The sequence below is a fragment of the Balaenoptera ricei genome, chromosome 7 (genome assembly GCF_028023285.1).
Source record: "Balaenoptera ricei isolate mBalRic1 chromosome 7, mBalRic1.hap2, whole genome shotgun sequence".
In the NCBI taxonomy this organism is placed as follows: Eukaryota; Metazoa; Chordata; class Mammalia; order Artiodactyla; family Balaenopteridae; genus Balaenoptera; species Balaenoptera ricei.
In genome coordinates this window covers 121,980,514-122,001,163 of record NC_082645.1, presented here as the reverse complement: position 1 = coordinate 122,001,163, position 20,650 = coordinate 121,980,514, and the positions used below count along the sequence as shown (strand labels likewise).

The following is a 20,650-nucleotide window of genomic DNA, read 5'->3' as shown; positions in this document are numbered from 1 at the left end:
TAGGGAAACTTCCCCAGGCTCCTAAAAGCCAGACCCTGCGTCCTCAGTGCCCGCTTTGCTGAGAACCTTCTGGGCCGTTCGCTTCCTTCACTGCTGGTCCCTGGGCTGCTGCAGTTGGTCGGGCAGGAAGCAGCCGGCAGCCTGATGGACTGGGTAGAGGTGGGGTGCCCCGCAGACACAGAACACACCCCCCGCGGCACCTTGCACCCAGACACCCACGGATCCCAGGACCAAAGCTGCTGCTCACCCAGGCCCTGCACATGGGATCCTCCCAGCAGGACCACCCCAAACTGGATCCGCCCAGCGGACCTCAGCAGAGAAGAGCCAAGTGTGCCACCTGCCATGGAGCACATGCGGGCACAGCGACGATCCCAGTGGAGACAAACGCACGCGTGGACCACTGTCCGTGGGATCGTGCAGCATGAGAGACCCACCCCGCGGGCCACTGCCGGGCCATCCCACTGTACTTTGTGGAGACAAAAGTATATGCTGGAGAATGGACCAGTGGATGCAGGGTGAGAGCAGAAGGGAGATGGGTGTGGCTCAAAGAGGCACAGGGTGTCCCGTGGTGACAGACCTTGGCATCATCTCAGAGGGCTGGATGCCAGGGCTGTCACGTGGCTACATCGTACAGCACTAAACACACACGAGTGAGTGAACTAAGACAAGGCCCTCTGCGCTCCTTGGCTGGGCCGTACCCATGGCAGCATCCTGGCTGTAATAGCAGACGGCAGTTGTGCAAAGTGTTATCACTGAGAGAGACTCGGCCCCATGTGCAGGGCCAGCTCTGTTATCCTCACAGCTGGAAGCACACCTGCAATCACCTCGATGACAGTAACACGCAGCTTTCATCACTGGAAAGCCCACTGAACTGGGGGCCCCTGTTGGCTCTGATGACCAGGTCCAGTGCCTGGTCATGTGAGAGGGTAATACGTGGGACCAGGGGAACGGAGGCCCTGGCTGGGACCTCGGCTGGAATCTCCCAAACCTGAAGGGGTGAAATCAGGACGCAGGACAGAGAGGACAGGGGACACAGAAGGGAGACAGATGGAGCCCTGACCTTCCCTCTGCCCTCCTCCCAGGGAGCCTGTTCTGTCCCTAAGGAAGGATGGTGAGGGAGGGGGACGGGTGGGCACGGTGTGTGTGGTGGGGACGGTGTGTGTGGTGGGGACGGTGTGTGGGGTGGGCACGGTGTGTGTGTGGTGGGGACGGTGTGTGTGGTGGGCACGGTGTGTGTGGTGGGCACGGTGTGTGGGGTGGGCACGGTGTGTGTGTGGTGGGCACGGTGTGTGTGGTGGGGATGGTGTGTGTGGTGTGACAGCGTGTGTGGTGACAGTTTGTGTGTTTGGGGGGGACAGTGTGTGGTGGGGACAGCATGTGTTTGGATGGGGGTGTTTGGGGTATAGTGAGCTGATAAGCTCGGGGGGAGCTGACTTTGGGGGGACAGCACCCCAGAGGCTCTGGGACTCCTCCCCCTTCCTCACTTGCCTGAGCCCCTCCCTGGCTCTGACCCGGTTGCCCTGCTGGTCCTGCCGACCCCAGGCCATGTGCACCCCCTCCCCACCTCCACGGTCTCTGGGCCCCTTTCAGCCTCCTGAGTCTGGGTCCCCCACCGAGCCCCCAGCCCCAAGGGTGTCAGCGGGGTAGGGGTTAAGAGTCTGGAGGGAGGGGAAAATCAGGAGGGGAGAGGAAGGGAAGAGGGCGTGAGAGGGAAAGAGGAAGTCGAGGGGGAGAAGGGGGAGGGATGGAGGGAGATGGAGGGAGGTGGGCGGGTGAGGAGGGGCCCTGCATCGCCCTTTGTGGACACAGTCTGAGCTCTCGCAGATGGAATTGAGGTGAGGGGTGGTGAGGAGACCCCCCCCCCCCAGGGTCTGACAGCACCTCCCATCCCAGAGCACACCCCCACCCTCCAGCCCAGCCTCCTCCAGCCCTGGTCCTCCGAGGACAGCTGAGTCCCCCGGCACAGAGCCTCAGGGCCCCAGTGTGAGTGCCACGTGCCTCACGGACACAGGGGTCAGCAGGGAGCAGAGTTCTGGGTGCCTGGCGGCCCAGGGCTCCAGCCCCCCGAGGGGAGGCCACAGGGGAGGGTTTGCCAGGAGATGCCTGTCTGCATGGGGTGTCACACGGGGCAGCTGCGGGCCACACTCTCCCAGACCAGCCACCAGAGCCGTCTGGCCAGCTTCCCCCCACGCTCCACGCTCGGAGCGCACACCTGGCCGGCAGGGACCCCTCCCACGCTCCAGGCCGTGCCCTGCCGGGGCCCCAGCAGCTGAGGCTCGGGGAGCGGCCCTCCATCTGCCGCCGAAGCCTCCTCCGCCCAACGCCTCGCCTGAGACATCATCTCTGATGCTCTTTTTCCACCGTTTCAGCTTTCTTTAATGTTTTCCCTTCACAGCGAACCCTGAGTGTCTCAGAGCCGGAGCTGAACACCAGCTGTCAGGCGGTTTCTGTCTCTGTCATCTTAGCTGATGAGACCTACACATTGCGCCGCTAATATCAGCAGTTTCATTTTTCCTGTTTTCCATTCATTAGAACAAAATGCTTAGAGCGAAATGCGGTGAATAATCCAATCACTTCACAAATGTTCGGGCTGTGAGGGGGCCCCGGACCCCAGGACCTCCCCCAGCCTGAGGCAAGTCAGTCCTGGAAGGTGAGGTCTGCATTACCGGTCAAGCCCCAGCACTGGAGGAGGTCAGGAAGCTGCTGATAGTGGAAATATCTGGAAACGCGGCCGCACCCAGCCTGGGGCCTCCTGAAAGCTGGCCCCGGAAGCCCCTGAAGGCTTCCTGAAGGGGGTTGGTGCTGGGCCCCGACGCCCCTCAGCACGGGGCTAGCAGGGCCACCATGGGGGCAGGGAGGGGCCCAGGGCCCCGGGTAGGACAAGAGGGAAAGGGTCTCAGGTGGGCCTGGAGGAAAGGCCCCGGACCCTCACTGCCCACTGGGGCAGCAGTGTGCCCGCTGCCCACAGCCCGTCGGGTGGCGGGGGCGGGCAGCAGAGGCCTGGCCCAGCAGTGGCAGAGTGCGGTGCTTCAAACACTGTGGCTCCAGGGACCTGAGCCCGGAGAGGGCAGAGGGACGGCTGGGGAAGGGGAGGAGAGAAGACCCTGCACCCCCTCCCAGCGGACCCACAGCCTCCGGAAGAGTCACCAACAAATAAAGAGACAAGAAGTGCCCGGGATGGAGGCGCCCCTCCCCCTCCCCCTGCCTCTGTCTCTCTGTTTCTCTCTCCCTCTCTCTCATCTCTATCTCCGCGCAGAGCATTTCTCTCCCTCCCACCAACTCCCTGCCCAAGTGGAGGAGGAGGAAGAGGGGGCAGGGGCTTGGGGCGTGGCCCTCCGACCTGACCCGGGACACTTTCCTTTCCTCCTGCACTTCTGCAAGCAGTAGAGGAGACAGCATGCCGGGCGGGCTGGCGCTCCGGGCATGGGGACCCCGCGGGCACTGTGGCCACTCGTCTGGGCCGTGCTGCAGCTGGGCTGGCAACCAGGATGGCTCCTAGGTATGTGGGTCGGGGCTGGGTGGCGAGGGGTCAGGCTGGGCAAAGACCTCCAGTCCTCAGTCTCTGGCGGGGGGGAGGGGGGGTTGGGAACCAGGCCCCTGAGGCCCAGCACGGCCCCTGGCAGGGCACTGTGTGGCTTTGGGCAGGTGAAGGGCCCTCTCTGGGCTCCGGCTCCTCACCCACTCCCCTCACCTGGTGGTGAGTCCCTTCCTTGCTCATGAGCAGGCAGGAGTATCCCAGCTCTTCCTGGGAGTCCCGAGGGACGGGCAAGCTCATGCCCCTCTCTGTAGGATGAAAGGGCTGGGCCGCCAGAGCCCCAAACCTCGGCCCCGCTTGTGTTTTCCTGGGGGGAAGGGACTGACTGTTTCCATGAGGGCACAGGCTGGGTGGCCTGGAGATGTTTCTCCGATTATGTCAAAAGTGTAAGAGTTCCAGTAAAGACCCACCCCGTCGTGGGCCTGGGATGAGCCCCACCTGGGCCTCTGGACGAGATGGCCTGGAGCACAGCGCCCGGGCACATCCGAGAGCGTCCCCAGCAGGTTCTGGAGAGGCGCCCTGGCCCCAAGGCCCTCAGTACAGGCCGCCCCTGCAGGCCCGTGGCCAGAGCGGTGGTCAGGCAGAGGCCCCTCCTGGCTGCCCTGCCCTCAGCCACTGCGCCCGGTGCTGCCCTGATGGGGAGGGGTCCCCAGCCAGACCCAGGGCCTGTCCTCTACACCTCGCTGGGCTCAGGGGTCAAGGGCCCTAGAAGGGCCAAGCCGAGGTGGGGCTGCCCTGACCCCCACTGGCTGCCAGTCCGGGATTCTGTGCCCAGAGGCCCTCAGCTGTCTCGGCCCAGCCGGGCCTGCTCAGCACCTGCTCAGCGCCCAGGTCGCCCTGCTTTTCCCCTCACCTGGCCTCGCTCTCAGGATGGACGGAAGAAACTCACGGCTGCAGTCAGTGGTCCAAGAGCCTGTGGCCGAAAGGTGCCCCGTGGGGAGACTTGGGGAGCCCAGGCACGGCGTGGGGGTGGAGACGGGGTACGTGTCATCCCAGGAGGAGGAACCAAGGCCCGGGGGTTGGGGGGCGCTGTGACTTACCCTCGGCTGCCCACTCCCCACCAGGGCCCCTTCCCAAAGCAGGGGAAGATCAAAACGTGAAAGGGGCCGGCCTTGAGTTCCAACTGAAGCCGACACTGGTGAGCTTTGTGCCCTCAGGCAGGTCCCTTAACCTCTCTGAGCTGCGGTTTTCCCTCCTGCAGTTTGGTGATAATAATGCCTGCCTTATAGCGTCATGAGAATTCGATCTTATAAGAACTGTCTGGCCCAGCCTATGACACATTTTTTCAAGTCAGATATGTGTTATTTTTTTCAACTTACAGACTTGAAAAATATTTGAAAGATACAGAAAAGTTACAAAAACACAGCAGTGAACACCCTCACCCAGAGTCTCCGATTGGTAACCCTGGCACACTGGCTTTCTGTGTTAGTTGGCTGGGGCTTCGGTAACAAATGCCCCACACTGGGCAGGCGGCTGGAACCACAGAAGCTCATGGGCCGGCAGTTCTGGAAGCTGGAAGTCGGACCTCGGTGTCGCGGGGTCCCTTCCTCCCGAGGCTGCGAGCGAGAGGTGGTTCCAGGCCCCTCCCAGCTGCGGGCGGTGGTGGCGATGCTTGGTGTCCCTCGGCCTGTGGACACGTCACCCCAGCTCTGCTCCGTGTCACCCGGCGTCCTCCCGTGTGCAGGGCTGTCCACGTGTCCCCTTTTCCCCAGTAAGGACACGGTCGTGTCGGGTTAGGGGCCACCAACCCCACACCTCATCTCAACGGATCACATCAGCAAAGACCCTGTTTCCAATAAGGTCACATTGCGGGGTGCTGCTGAACGCGGGGATTTGGGGGCCGGTGCAGCCCACAGCCCTCTCCATCCGCGCACCGCTGGTCACCTAAGCGTTAGTCACAGACTCTCCTAACGCCCGGGACGGTGGCTGATGCAGTCCCATAGATCAGATGCCCTGGCGTCCCGAGCCTGCCCTCTGGCTGGACTCTTTCCCTGATGGAGCCGAGTCCAGAACCTCGGCTTCATCTGGACGCCACTGTCCTCAGCTTCCTCTGACCTACAGCAGGCATTTTTGTTTGTTTGTTTGTTTTTAATCAAACCTCAATTTTATTTTAGATATGGAAATCCTTAGAATTAGGATTTTTTGAGGTGTAATCGGCATAGCATTATATTAGTTTCAGGTATACAGTGTATTTGTATTTGTATATATTCCAAAATGATCACCACGATAAGCCCAACTAATATCATCACCATATACAGTTACCAGGTTTTATTCTTGTGAAAGGAACTGTCAAGATCCACTTTCCTAGCTACTTTCAAATACGCAACACAGAATTATTAACTCTAGTCACCATGCCGTACATCACACCCCAAGGACTTACTTATTTTATACCTGGAAGTTTGTACCTTTTGACCACCTTCACCCATTTCCTCAGCCCCTACCTCTGGAAACTGCCGATCTGTTTTCTATATCCATGAGCTCAGTTTTTGTCTTGTTTTGTTTTTTGGGTTTTTTTTTAGATTCCACATATAAGTGAAATCATACGGTATTTGTCTTTCTCTGCCTGACTTACTTCACTAAGTATAATATTCCCTAGGTCCATCCAAGCTGTCTCAAGTGGCAAGATTGCATTCTTTTTTATGGCTGAGTAGTATTCCATTGTATATACACCACATCTTCTTTATCCATTCCTCTGTCGATGGGCACTGAGGTTGCTTCCATAGCTCGGCAATTGTAAATAGTGCTGCAGTGAACATTGGGGTGTATATATCTTTTAAGTTCATGTTTTCATTTTTTTCAGATAAATACTAAGAAGTGAAATTGCTGGATCACATGGTAGTTCTATGTTTAGTTCTTAAGGAACCTCCGTACTGTTCCAACAGCGGCTGTGTCAGTTTCCATTCCCTTTTCTCCACATCCTCTTCACCACTTGTTATCTCTAGACTTCTTGACGATGCCATTCTGATGGGTGTGAGGTGATACCTCATTGTGGTTTTTACTTGCATTTCCCTGATGATTAGTGACGTTGAGCAGCTATCTTTTCATGTGTCTGTTGGCCGTCAGCATGTCTTCTTTGGAAAAATGTCTCTTTGGGTCCTCTGCCCACTTTTTAATCAGATTCTTTTTTTGCTATTAAGTTATAAGAGTTTTTTATATACTTTGGATATCAACCCCTTATCAGATATATGATTTGCAAGTATTTTCTCCCATTCACTATGCTGCCTTTTCATGGTGTCCTTTTTTGATGGTGTCCTTTGCTGTGCAGAAGCTTTTTAGCTTGATGTAGCCCCACCTGTCTATTTCTGCTTTTGTTGCCGGTGCTGGCATTCCTGAAGGAGCCAGGCCAGGTGTGCAAGCACCTGCCACCTGGGTGTGTCTGTTGTTTGTTTGTGGGAGGTCAGAGACATGATGGTCCTTCTTGGGGCACCCATCGGAGACCCCACGACGGGGTCGCTCCCTCTGGGTCCACTGCAAAGTATTGGGGGAAGGTGCTCTTTTCCCTTCGGGATGAATCAGAGACCCGAGGTAGGGACCCAGCAGTCCGCTGGGCAATGCTTTCAGCACCCACTGACGGGTGTTGCCTAAATCAGGTGTTAGATGGTAGTTGTGAAATGTGGTCTCTGAGGCCACCCTGAGCCCGTGCCAGGCCTCCCTCCATGGGAGCCCCGGGCTGGTGCCACCTCGACACTCACACTCCATCCCACACCCAGGCACCCCCCCCAGGGTCTCTCCCTCCCGACCCTGCTGGGGTTCAGCGGCTCTCTCCTCAACCCACTCCTCAAACAGAAAAACAGGCCTGGAGACCCCTCACTGACATTCCATTATTACATAAATAGACAATATTTAAATTTTCAATTACTCAAACAACATAAGAAAAGATTCATAGACATTCATACTGCAGGGATAAAGCAAGTGAGACCCCAGGACTCCCCAGGACTCGGGAGGAAGCTCTGCTATCAGCCTCCCAGGCCAAGGCTGATGTAAAGGGATGCATGTGTCCCCGGCCGGCCCCCCAGCAGCTGCATCCAGCCCCTGCCTCTGCCCACACTGTGAGGATCCAGGGGGGGCGGGGGGGCCGGGACAGGCACCCAGGTAGGGCTGTGCTGGGGGAGGGGTCTGAGGGGCAGCAGGGAGGCCATGGGGTCCAGAGGGAGCAGGGCCTGGAGAGCCCCTGGGAGGGACCTGGAGTTCCCAGGGCCTGAGCGGGACGGGGAGGCCGTGTAGAGAACCAGGCCAGGGACCCAGGCAGCCCAGGGTCCCAGCTGCTCAGGTCCAGATTCTGTGAGAGTCCCCACAAAGAGCAAGCAGGTAGACAAGAGACTCAAATGGCCACCAGTTCAGGCTGGCGGATGGGGGTGATGGTGAGGGCCTGCACTGAAGACGAGCAGGGCCGCCGTCCACGCAGGGCTCGTCAGCGAAGGTCCCCGCAGGCGCTCATGGGGGCCCTGCTGGAGGGGCCTGTGCAGGAAGGGGGGCTCCCCAGGGGGCTCACTCGAGGCCTTGGCAGGTGGGAAAGGGGCAGTGGCGTGGACACAGGACGGGTGGGAGCACAGTCTGGGGGGCACCACCCAGAACAGGGGCTCCTGGGGTACCTGTGAGGCGTCCTGGGTTTCCGGACCCAGACGCGGGCTCGCTGCAGGTGGGAGCCCGGGGGTGGGGGGCGCCCAAGGGCCTTGTGCAGAGCAGGGCTCTCGGATCCGGTGCGCCATCGCCACCACGCGACTTTGACCAAATCTGTGTCCAGCTTGTACCGAAGCGGCGGCAGGGCGGTGGCGGGGGAGCAGATGCGGGCCCCGCAGGGCCGTGGGCCTGGCTGAGAGGGGAGGCCCAGCCGCCCGCAGGCCTCCTCGGCCTTCCCGCTGCCCCCGCCCCTCTTTGCCAGTGGGACAGGCCCTCCACAGAGATGCGAGGACAACCGCCCACCCTGCACAGAGCTGCCCCTCCACAGGGGCCGGGGGAACCCCCGCTTGGAGGAGCGGGCAGGGGGCTGAGGGGAGCTGGCCGCAGACCCGGAGCTGGGTCTGGGGGGGGGCAGCCTCAGGCCTGCCGCTGTGTGCAAATCAGGGGCCACTGCGCAAGCTCCCAGCATGAGCCGTCCGTCCGCAGGGGCTAAAGCACCGAGTGTGGGTTTGGCCACGTGTGGGTCCCACCCGGGGCCCCTCCCTGCAACACGGGTCATCACGTCAGCCTGGACTCCGTGTGGGGTGCGGCTGGGCATCTCCCGGGAGGGGCTGCCCCTCCCCCCACCCCCCAGCCAGCGAGCTGGGTGTGAGGGCGTGCACACCCATGCGTGCGCGTGCCAGCGTGAGCTGCGTGTGTGTGTCGGCGAGGTGGGCCCCTGCAGGTGGCGGGGCGTCCCCAGGTGGGGCCTGGCAGGCGACGGCTGGCCTTGTTTGGGGGCCTGCAGGCAGAGCCCAGGCTCGTCCACGCGAGGGGCGATGGCCCGGCTGGCCTCTGAGCACCAGTCTCCCGTCGTGGCAGAAGACACGGAGGGCCTCCTGCTGCCCAGTCAGCAGTGCCCACGGGGGGAGCGGAGGGGGGGCTCCCAGCTCCGAGCTGGTCCTGAGATGGAGCCTGCCGGGGCTGGGTTCTCCGTGGGACGCCCCCACCAGCCCAGCCCGGCCTCCCGGTTACCCTCCCCCTCCCCCAGCGCAGAGCAGGCAGGACCAGTATGCCGGGTCTGGGAGCGTGGGGGTCGGGCCTGCGGGGACTGGCAACTGGGACTCAAGGAGGGAGGGGGTGAAGGCCCTTAAACCACCACGCGGGGGAGAAACGAGGGCCTGGAGGTCAGAGCCAGATCGCAGCCCTGGCCCCAGGTCTCAGTAGCGTCAAAGGACAAAGTCCCACCATGGAGTGGCCCGTGAGAGGTGAGCACCCCGTCCCTGGGGGCGTGCAAGGCCCCGTGGCAGAAGCACTGCACAGCCCTCCCATCAGACGGGCCTTGGGAAAGTGGGGGGGAGGGGCTGGTGGGCTGTCCCCACACCCCCCCGCACGCCCGCCCACCGCTCCTCTCTCCACCCCTCAGATGCCCCCAGCAGGCCCTGGAGCCCCCTCACCTTCTCCCCGGCCCGGCTCACTGTGCCCGAGGGGGCGAACGCCACCTTCACCTGCAGCTTCTCCAGCAAGCCCGAGCACTTCGTCCTCAACTGGTACCGCATGAGCCCCAGCAACCAGACGGACAAGCTGGCCGCCTTCCCCGAGGACCGCAGCCAGCCTGGCCGGGACCGGCGTTTCCACGTCACGCCGCTGCCCGGCGGGCGACGCTTCCACATGAGCATCATGGCCGCCCAGCGCAATGACAGCGGCGTCTACTTCTGTGGGGCCATCTACCTGCCCCCCAAGACGCAGATCAACGAGAGCCGGCCTGCAGAGCTCACGGTGACAGGTGCGGGCGTCGGAGACCCGAGCGCAGGGCGGAGGGGGGGCCCGAGGGCTGGGGTGAGCAGGGCAGGGTCTGGGCAGCCAGCAGGAGCAGCCTCAGCCATGGGGCATAGTGGGCAGGGGTTGCCAGGCTCCGTTCCAGGGCTCTGTCCCACACCCAGGACCACGGCGACCCATGGCGCTGGCTCTCCATGACTGGAAGCACCCCCAGACCCACTTGTCCTTGAGGGAGGGGGCCGGTGGCGGGCGCCTCTCAGGATGAGCTCGTGCTCGGAAGCTCTGCCGGGGTGCAGGCCTGGGCGAGACTGCTCAGTGCAGGTCTAGGACTGGCAGAGGGCAGGGCCCTGGGTCCCCGGCTCTGACTCCTGTCCTGTTGCCCCTGCAGAGGGAGTCCTGGAGCTGCCCACAGAGCGCCCCAGCCCCCCACCCAGGCCCGAAGGCCAGTTGCAGGGCCTGGTCACCGGCATCACAAGCGCCCTGCTGGGGGTTCTGCTGCTGCTGCTGCTGACCTGGGTCCTGGCGGCCGTCTTCCTCTGGGCCACTCGAGGTAATGCCCCGCCGGTCCCCACAGGCGCAGCCCACAGTCGCCCTCCCTTCACCCCTCCCCTACTCCTAGCCCCTCCGTGTCCCCCCACAAGGAGGGGCCAGACTGGGCTTCCCAGGGTCTGGGGTCCCCTCACAACCCCAGCAGTGCCCCTGCCCTGTGCCTGCCCTCAGGAGGGGTCTGAGGGAGGGGAGTGGGGAGGGCAGCCCCCCGCAAGGCCGAGTCACCCCGGGCTGCACCTCAGGCTGCAGGACACTGAAAGCTCTTCTAACCGCTGGGCGCCCGAGGTGACAGCCACAGCCCCTGCAGGCCTGGAGCCCCCGGCGCCGCCCCACCGCCTGGAGACCGCTGAGGACACCCCACCCGCTGAGCGGGGTAGGGGTGCAGCCCAGCTGACAGCAGAGCCCCTGTGGGAGGTCATCTCTCCAGGGAATCGCTCTTCCCGCCCTCAAATATTTTTGAGAACGTGCGGGGATCATTGATGATGCGCCCGCTGTGTGCGCTGCCGCAGCCGAGCGGGCGCTGGGCGCGGGGCTGGGCCGCACGTGAGGCCTGGAAGCCAGGCGGGCCTCTGGGGCCCAGACAACCCAGGTCCCAACCGGACCCTCAGGAGGCGAGCGGGGCGGGCGGCGAGCCTGGTGCCCTTCCCAGGGGCCCCTGAGACCCCACGCCACGACAGCAGGGCCTCGGGGCTCCCTGACTCGTGTGCTTCTCTGCAGAGGGCCGCGCGCGCAGGAGCGAAGACCAGCCTCCGGTGAGCGCCCTTCCCTTGGCGGTGCCGTCGCCGCGGCCGCACCTCCCTGGGGGGCGGGGCGACTGCCGGGGGGCGGGGCGACTGCCCGGGGTGGGTGGCCTCAGAGCAGCCACGCCCCTCGCCCGCCACCAATGCGTGTGTCCGAGGTTGGGTGGCCAGCCCTGCCCTGCTGTGCGCGCGCGTGCGAGTGTGTGTGTGTGGGGGGGGGGTGTGTGTGCGCGCGCGCGCACGTGTCAGCCCCTCGGAGACCGACGAGCCGTCCCTCCCTCTCTCCCCAAGAAGGAGGGCTCCCCCGCCGGGCCTGCGTGCACCGTGGACTACGGGGAGCTGGACTTCCAGTGGCGAGAGGAGACCCCGGATCCCCCGGCCCCCTGTGTCCCTGAGCAGACCGAGTACGCCACCATCGTCTTCCCGGGCAGGCCGGGCTCCCCAGGCCGCAGGGCTTCCGCAGACAGCCCGCAGGGGCCCCGGCCTCTGAGGACTGAGGACGGACACTGCTCCTGGCCCCTCTGACCGCCTTCCTCGGCTGGCCCGAGTCCTTCAGACCCTCCGCCAAGAGCCGGGGTGGACAGTTTCCCTGGAAGAGCACAGAGTGGTAGGGCCGCCCAGGAGGTGACCGCCTGTCCAAGGGTGACCGCGCCCACCCCTGCCAGCACCTGCCAGCCCTGCCCGGCTCTATGGGCAGGGGAAGGAGCCTCACCCCGGACTCCAGACCCAGTCTCAGGCTGAGCTGGCCAGAGCCTCCCTCCTACACACGCCAGCTGCCTCCCAGGAGGGCCTGGTGCCTGGACGTAGGGGCCCGCGGGTCCTGGTTGGAGACTCCGTCTTGGAGCAGGCCTGGTAGGTCCAGCACGGATCCCCCGAGGGGCACACGGGGAAATGCACAAGGTCAGGGCTCCCCTGGGGCCTCGTGCTCCCCCAGGCCTGGAAGAGAGCTCCTGGCGGTGGTGGGGCCCCTCCACCCTCACGTGTGCCCAGGCCCGTCATGCAGCCCAGGAAACAGGCAATGAAGGGAGCTGGCGGAGCTGGAGTCACCCCGCCGAGGCCATCCTGGGGGCCCTGGTGTCCACCGTGTATCCCCACTTCTCCTTGGCGCCCATTCACGGTGCTACTTAAAGGGGCCTCCGCCGGGCTCCCTCCAGGGCAGTGGGGCAGGTGCGGGGCCCCCTCAGCAGGGACCCCTCCGACGGAGCCGCCACTCCCCGTGGCCTGCACACACACGTCCGGGGCAGTGTGGCCGGGGCAGCTGGGTGTGGGGGACTCGGAGGCACGTGTCCCATCTAGGGGTCCACACACACTTCCTTGCTCTGTTACACTGTAATTAAAGAGTGATGAAAGCTCTAAGAAAGGCGCCGAGTTTTCCTCCTCACTCGTTGGACACCGGCCTGAGGAAGGAGGACGCACCAGCCTGCCCGGCCTGGCCCTCCAAGGCCCCTCCTCTCCGTCCCCACCACACTCACGCCCACAGCCTGAAACCCCTCTGACTTCAGGGGGCCACCGGGCACCGCCCCCCCAGAAGCCCTTTCCAGGCTCCACGCCCCCGGGTCCTGTAGCCCCCTGCCCCCGAACCTGGCACAGGATGTCCCCAACTGAGCAGCTGTGCCTGAATGTGCTGCCCCAGCCCCACGTGTCCCCACACCAGGCCGGCGAGGGGATGGAGCGGGTAGGCGAGCGAGTGGGCTGCCACCTGAGTGCTATGAGTGAGCAGGTGCCAGGCTGCTGGGGGGCTGGCATCTGTGGGGAAACCCAGTCCCTTCCCCTCTGCAAACTGGATGATGGTTCAGTCCCCCAGGGAGGGGATGCACTGCCACCACACAGGTCATCGGCTCTTGTCCCTGACTACCATGACAGACACCCCCAACCTTGCCCCCCACAGCGAGCCTCGCCCAAACCCGCAGGTGCCAGGAGCACAGCGGCCCCCACCAGCTCCTCAGCCCTTGAGCCCACACCCTGTGCCTGCCATCCTGGAGACTGTCCCAGGCAGAGGGAGAGTCACCGGGTCTGGGACACTGGAGGGAACACTGCTGGTGAATCTTGCAGACGACGTGGGCTTTTGTGCCTGGAAAACCCAGGAGGTTCTGTGGGGAAACTGCTACGGCAACAGGAAAATCTAGTCCAGGAGCAGCTGTAAAATTAACATCCAGAAATAAATGGCTTCCGTACATCCAACGGTGACCACTTAGAAGAAAAAGTGATAGCGAATATTCCGCCTATGACAGCAACAGAAAAGATTGCGTGTCCAAGACGTAGATTTAGTGAGAAAAGCACGAACCCGCAGGAGGAGAGCAGAGCACAGGCGTGGCCTGATGTTCTGGGGCGGATGCCTCGAGCCATCGACACGTCAGTTCTTCCTAATTCTACAAATGTAATACAATCCCAGTAAAAACCCACATTTCTGCAACCGTAAAGTTCATCTGGAAAAATAAACAGGCAAGTAACAGCCAAGAAAACCAGGAAAGGAAAGTGAAAGAAGAGCAGCTTTATCAGATCTAATACTGATGATCATTAAAACAGTGGCGTTAGCACATGAAAAGGCAGGAATAGAGCCAATGAGTGGGGAACCATAGACTTTTTCTAGGTGGTGCTGGGACAGCACAGCTATTTGGAAAGTAGTGTATAGTAAGGTAGACACGTCCCTCCTACCCTGTGCTTGCATCGATCCCAACCCTATGAGACACAGGAGAAAAACCTACCAGAACTTCACAGGGAGGGCAGGGATGCCGGCTCACCCTAGGTGCCATGGAAGAGAAGATGGGGAAATTCAACTGTGTAAATTGGGGAAAACCCTGTAGCACAGCAGAAACATCAGCACGAGCAGACTGGGGAAAGTATTTGCAATATCGCGCAGAAGGCCAATGCTCCAATTAGAGAAAGGTCTAAAATCGGGGAGACAGCAAGGTCAAAGTTGCAATGGAAAAGCGAGCCAGAGAAATGACGGACTGTTCACGCACATGCCTCCCACATGTTATATGTACACATATGCACACATATCCCTTAAACAGGGAAAGGATGCTTATTTTCACTCAAAATAAGGAAACTGCAGATCACAGCCACACCTATTCACCGGCCATCTCGGAAAGCTTGACCACACCCTGGGCAAGGATGCTGGAAGCGGCTGCTTAGCAGTTAGCGGAGCATTTGCCCTTCACTCCTGAGCCCCACCTGTGCAACAGCTCCCGGCGAGACTGGCAGAAACCAGGAGCACGCGGGGTTCCCTGTGCTGGACCTGATGGCCGAAGGCGGGCAGGCCCCGGGGCGGCAGGAGCAGGGGCCCCGCCCGGACTCCGGGTGAACTGGCTCCCGGGCGGCCGCCAGCCCTCAGGTGTGTGCAGGAGGGATGGACACACTCGGCCCCGGAGCACGGAACCAGGCTGGGGTCCGGTCAAAAGACAAGGGGGCAATCTGAGCATCAAAACTGCCAAAATTAACATGAAAAATCTAATTGATTCACACACTCTGAGCAAGTTTAAAAGACCACGAGCTCATATTGATACTGGAAAAAAATTTTTTAAGATGAAAGAGCAGGGAGGGAAGGAAGTGGCCTCGGGTGTGCTGGCAGTGCCGGCCGCCCGCCCTGGCAGCCGCGCTCAGATAAGAAGTGAGACCGAGAGCGACACTCAGCACTTTGCATCCGCCTTCCCGTAAGGTGGCCCCTGCCACCTGCCGCCTGCCGCCTGCCGCCACTCACTTTTTCCGCTCCCCTGCTCTGCCCCAGCCGCGTGTGTCACCGGCCTCGCGGGGCGTCGCGCCCACCTCCCGCCCACACCCGCTCCAGCGGGTCAGTCCCTGCATCAGCGTCTGTGCATCTCACGGACCCACAGCGTCCGGGAGTGGGGAGAGGGGGAGGGCGGGTCTCAGGGCTCCCTGCTCCCAGCCTGAGACCCCGGCAGCCCACCAGGTTCCAGGTGCTACCTAGCCGAGCCCCACCCTGGCAGCCCCTCTGCCCAGCAGGACACCCCCTCGGGCCACCTGTGCCCTCCCTGTCCCCAGCTGCTGTGCTGGGAAGTGGGGGTGGCCGGACACCTCACCATAGGAGTCCGAGGTCCCACAAGGCCTGCGGGACGGGCGGGCGCTGTGGCCAAGGCCTCCTGGCAGCAGAGGGGCTAAGGTCTCAAAGGGAACCCAGCCTTGGGAACAGGGAAGCGGGGCTGTCGTGCGGCGCCTGGGCTCTCAGCCCTTGTGGGTTGGTGGTCTGACGTGCACGGTTGCCCCTATGGTCTGAGTGAGGTTCCTGAGTGTTTGGAGACTTCAGAATGTGGGGATCCCCCTGAGAGTGACCAAGGCGGTGCGGGGGACCCTTCCCGGGGGTCCTGTACCTCGACCCGGTAGGGCTGCCCCATCCGCTGGGGGGAGCCTGTGTTCCTGGCTCCCGAGCCCACTGACTTGGGTGGGCAGGGGTGGGGGGGTCCCCACAGCCCTCGCCTCCTGCGGTTTGCGGTGCCCTGCGCTCGCCGCAGGTCAGGGCCGCCTCTGAGAGCCACTTTAGGGGAAAGATGTGTCACCGCCCCACAGCCCTGCGTCTCAGGCCCCGTTATCTGAGCTTCACAAGGCGCTCGGCTGCTGGGCCCTCGGGCGGGAAGAGGCTCTGGGCCAAGGCACCCACACGTCCAGGCAGACGGCGCCCAGCCTCACATCCGCCCCGAGGGGCGCCGGCCCCCGGTGGCCTGCCCAGTGGGCACCGAGCCACATCCAACACCCCCCAGCTGCTTTGACTTCTCCCAGCCAGGGGTCCCAGTGGGGGTCGTAGCTCCTCTAGATTCAGCTCCTGTTGGTCCTTTGGGCAAAATGGGGCTGGTCCAAGGGCACGGCCTGAGGGCGGGGCCTGGGGGGCGGGGCCTCAGGCACACGTGCACCAGCATCCCACCGACCCGCGGCGGCAAAATCCATGATAATTTTTTGTTTTTATGTTTTTATCTCAGTCTGAATTCTGAAAATATACTATCAAATTCTATTACTCAGCCATTTAAAACATTAACTAATTAATTTTAAAAATTCTGTCCACCCACATTCATAGCAGCGTCATTCACAGCAGCCACAAGACGGAAGCAACCCACGTCCATCAACTGATGAAGGATAAACAGAACGTGGTCCGTCCACATGACAGAATATTATTCAGCCTCAAAAGGAAGGAAATTCTGAGCCACGCTACACTGCGAATGAACCGTGAGGACACGACGCTCAGTGAAATAAGCCAGACGCAGGGGGTGGACACCTATGAGTCCCTTATATGAGGCACTTAGGTAGTCAACTCATAAAGACAGAAAGTAGAATGGAGGGTGCCAACAGCTGGGGACGAGGGGTTGGGAAGTTAATGTTTAGTGGCGACAGTGTCAGTTTAGGAAGATGAACATGGGGCTGGGGTAGAGAATGGTCATTGCCACAGCTGTGGCAAGTCAGAGGCTGGAGAGCCGGGCGAGCCGGTGCTGCAGCTGGGATCTGAGCTGTCAAGGGCAGAATCCCCTCTTCCTCGGGGAAGCTCACTCTTTTCTCATAGGGCCTTCAACTGGCTGGAGGAGGCCCCCACGTTATAAAGGATACCTGTGCTTTCCTCAAAGTCTGCGGATTTAAATGTTAATCTCATCTAAAAATAGCTCTGTGGGCAGCCTCCCTCCTTCCCACCTTCCAAACACTCTTCAGAGACGGCACAGGGTTTGCAGACTAAAGAAGACTACGGCCCCGCCCCACCCCACGTTCATCACGGTTTTATTCTCGGTGCCGCTCTGAGCGCACAGAACCTCTCCCTTCTCCCCTGTTACAGACACTGCCCGGAAAGGACCCCGGCCTCCCCTGGCACGGTGGTGGGGAGTTCCCACGGCGGGAACCTGCAGAGCCCTGCGTTCTGTCAAGGAGGAGGAGGAGGTGAGCAGGCTCGGCGGGAAGGCTCAGACCCCGCTGCGGCCGCGACGCTCACGCTCCCCTCCCCTGCAGGTCCACGCCAGCAGTGCAAGCACAAGCTCACGGTCACCTGGAAAGTGGGCCACACCAGACCACAGCGACGAGCCTCATCCGCAGGGCACACAGCCCGGCCAAGCACTGCTGCACTCGGGCGGTCAGCTGCAGGACCACAGTCATGCGACTATTTCACCCTGGTGCAAAGGGAAACACGTCCGTGTATGTTCCCATTTATTTCCTCTTGTATGAACCCTGGGAGGGGAGCGGGCTGCTGTCACCTTTAGGGGCAGAATGGGGAGGGCTGAGACTCTGGGTTGACTAATTAAAACAAGCACTTGTGGCCACTGAAATTGTTTTAATGACACACAGCGGAAAACATTCAAAAGACTCAATGTGGGAGCCACCAAATGGACTGCAAGCTGGTCTCTACCCCGAACTGTGGGATCAGCACAGGCCGCTGAGCCTCAACTTCCACATCTGGAAAATGGACATAATACCTGCTTCACAGGGGCTTTGATTTATTAAAGGGAATGGAGTGCACAAAGCATGTGACACACAGGAGACCTTCTGTGAGTGTCTTATCCTTTCCCTTCTGTGCACACACAGAAACGGAGCACAGTACTGAAGCCGAGAGAGGGACGGAGGAGAGAGACAGCGCGGAGGAGGGAGGGAGGGAGGGAGACCCAGAGAGACAGAGACAGAGAGACAGAGACAGACAGAGACAGAGACAGGTGGGGGAGGGAGGGAGGGAGGGAGGGAAAGCCAGAGAGAGACAGACAGACAGACAGAAAAACAGAGACAGAGAGACATGGGGGGAGGGAGGGAGGGAGGGAAAGCTAGAGAGACAGAGAGAGACAGAGAGACATAAAGACAGAGACAGAGACAGACAGAGAGACAGAGACAGAGAAGGAGGGAGGCGATGACTGCAGCCAATCAGTCACAGCAAAGACAGAATTAGTGAGTTGGAAGAAAAGTCAAGAGTGAAGCACAGAGACAGAAAATGATGAAAAACACACAGAAGAGAGTAAGAAGCATCCAGTGAGAAGGGTAGCGTTCAGGAACTTGGGTCCCAGAAACTCTGGAGTGGGATTAGGTAGCCAGTGTCGCCTGTTGGCGTCTCCCGCGGCCACTGGAACAAACTTGCTTACAGCAGCACAAACTCATCCCCCTTCAGCTCTGAAATGGGTCTCACTGGGCTAAAGTCACAGTGTCCACAGGGCAGGTTCCTTTTGGAGGCCCCGGGGGAGAATCCGCTTGCTGCCTTTTCCAGATTCCAGGGGTCACTGCATCCCTTGGCTCCAGGCCCCTCACCCATCTTCAAGCCCAGCATCGTAACACCTGCTCTCCCCTCTGACCCTCTGTCCCCCATCTAAGTGCCAGCCCACCCAGATAACCCAGGACAGTCCCCCATCACAAGACCCTTAACTTAATCACGGCTGCGAGGTCCCTTTCTCACGAAGATCACACACTCACAGGTTCCGGGGGTTAGGACGCTGACACCTTTGGGAGCCTGTATTCTGTCTACCAGACATCACGTCTGTTTCACATTTCCTTGGAGGTCCTGCCGGTCCAGTAAAACAAGGAAAGGAAACAAAAGGAACAGCATTGGAGAGGATACAACGCAACGGGCAGTCTGCACTAGAACCCCCAGCAAGGCCCGACCCGGCCTGGGGACAGCACCACAGGCGCATGACAGAGCCTGGGGAAATGCCCAGGGGCTGGTCCATCAAGTTGGAACCGAGGAAGGAAGGAAGAGGCTGGGAGAGCACAGGGCCATCCCAGAGGGCCTGGGGGGTCAGATCAGCCTGGGGGGCAGTGGGAGGAGGGGGCAGAGGAGCAGCTCCTGTGGGGTCAGGCTGGGCCGCTCTGAGGACCAGTGGCCCCGGAGGCTAGACAGCTGGGCACTGCTCGAGGTACAGTCACCCAGGACCAGGGAAGCTAGGGCCACAGGCCCCAGCAAGGTTGAGCCCTGCAGGCCAGCAGCTGGATCCAGGCCCAGAGAGCGGGGAGGGCCATCCCTAGCTCAGCTGCCCCCTACAGCAGCAAGCACCAGGGGCCCTGAGCCCTCGGGGACCAGCCAGAGCAGGTGCAGGTGGCGACAGGCCTCAGGGGTGGGTGAGGACCGTTTTAGGAGGGGGCCCGAGCTGCCCTGAGCCCAGGGACTCTCCCCACAGCCTCCCTCCCTGCCCGGGGGTGGGTCACACCTGGGGAAGCCCTAACCCAGAGCCCTCAGCCGCGGCCTAGACCACGAGGAGCCAGGATGGGGCCCCCCGAGGAAGCCACAGCTCTGGGATGGACCCAGTCACCGAAGGCCAGCTCTGCTCACTTGGGAGACCTCACTCCACGGCTGGTCTGCGTGGGGTGCTCGACGGAGGGGACTCACCGGCCCGCTGGGAGCCCCGTGGCGGGAGAAGCCTGCCTAGGATGCAGGTGCAGGAGTGGGAGGCTGGCCGCCTGCCTGCCGTGCCGGCCAGGACTCGAGCCGCTGTCACGGCCCCCACACAGGGGCAGCCGGGACCTGCCCTGGCTGGCGCTCTCCCTCCCCCAGGTAGGACAGCAGCGCTTTCCCGAAGTTCCACAAACAGGGCAGCCTGAGTAACAGGTGTTTGTTCCCTCCCGGTTCTGGAGCCAGAAGCCCCACGTCAAGGAGTCCCAGGGCCGCGCTTCCTCCCCAGGATCCAGGGAGGGTCCTCCTGCCTCTTACCTTCCGGGGGCTCCAGGTGCCCGTGGGCCTGTGGGCACGCCCCTCCAGTCCGGGGCTCCATCTTCACATGACTTCTCCCTGACGGCCTTTTTCTCTTATGAGGACACTCACTCCTGCCTGACTTAGAACCCAGCCTAACGCAGGATGGTCTCCTCTCAATCCTAACCTTAATTACATCTGCAAAGACCCTACTTCCAAACAGGTCACAATCTGAGGTTCCAGGTGGAATTTAGGAGACACTAATCACCCAGTCTGGAAGTGAGTACAGGACACTGCCGTACACACACCTGTGACCTCTGGGCCTCTGGAAAGCCCCACCTGCCCTTCTTTGCTGGTTTCTGTGGCTTAAACCTGAAAACAGAAAAGCAGACTCAAGCCACTGCCCAAAAGCCCCAGGTAGAGGGGCTGTCCTTACGGGGGACTGAGGTGGCCTGGAGGTGGGGGGGTGCCTGGAGCCCAGTGGTGACCCCTGAAAGGTGGCCACCCCTGCAGGGACGGCTGACAGTGAAGGAGAGCAATAAGGGGGCCTCCCGGCTCCCAGGGGACTGGCCGTTCTGAGTTCCCTGGGGACCCTTGGGCCGCCACTGCTCAGAGGCTTCCTGGACGTCCCCACCCTTCGGGAAGACCGTGTAAGACGTCATGCTGTCCCAGAGTCCAGGCTAAGGAGGTGACAGGAACTGGGGCCATCCAGGGACACCCCAAAGAGGCTCATCACGCATGACTGGCAACTGGGGAAACCAACCAGCCCCAGAAGGTCGCCCTGCAGGGTCCTCATCATGGCACATCGGGGCCCGTAAACAGAGCTGGCGGGGAGGGTGATAACGCGCTAAAATGAAGCCG

The 20,650-nt window shown here is 61.5% G+C and overlaps 1 protein-coding gene across 2 annotated transcripts; it reads left to right on the top strand.

Moving 5' to 3' along the window:
• The first annotated feature begins 3,395 nt into the window (after positions 1–3,395).
• PDCD1 (programmed cell death 1) lies at positions 3,396–12,534 on the top strand. 2 transcript variants are annotated; one of them, XM_059927521.1, is made up of 5 exons: positions 3,396–3,499; positions 9,561–9,920; positions 10,302–10,463; positions 11,180–11,214; positions 11,497–12,534. In XM_059927521.1, exons 1-5 carry the CDS (start codon positions 3,424–3,426, stop codon positions 11,725–11,727), a joined length of 864 nt encoding a protein of 287 aa, XP_059783504.1. In that variant the 5' UTR covers positions 3,396–3,423; the 3' UTR covers positions 11,728–12,534. The 2 variants fall into 2 exon arrangements, with proteins under 2 accessions (XP_059783504.1, XP_059783505.1); XM_059927522.1 differs by lacking the exon at positions 11,180–11,214 and having other exon boundaries at positions 10,302–10,477; positions 11,452–12,534.
• Positions 12,535–20,650: the final 8,116 nt, after the last annotated feature.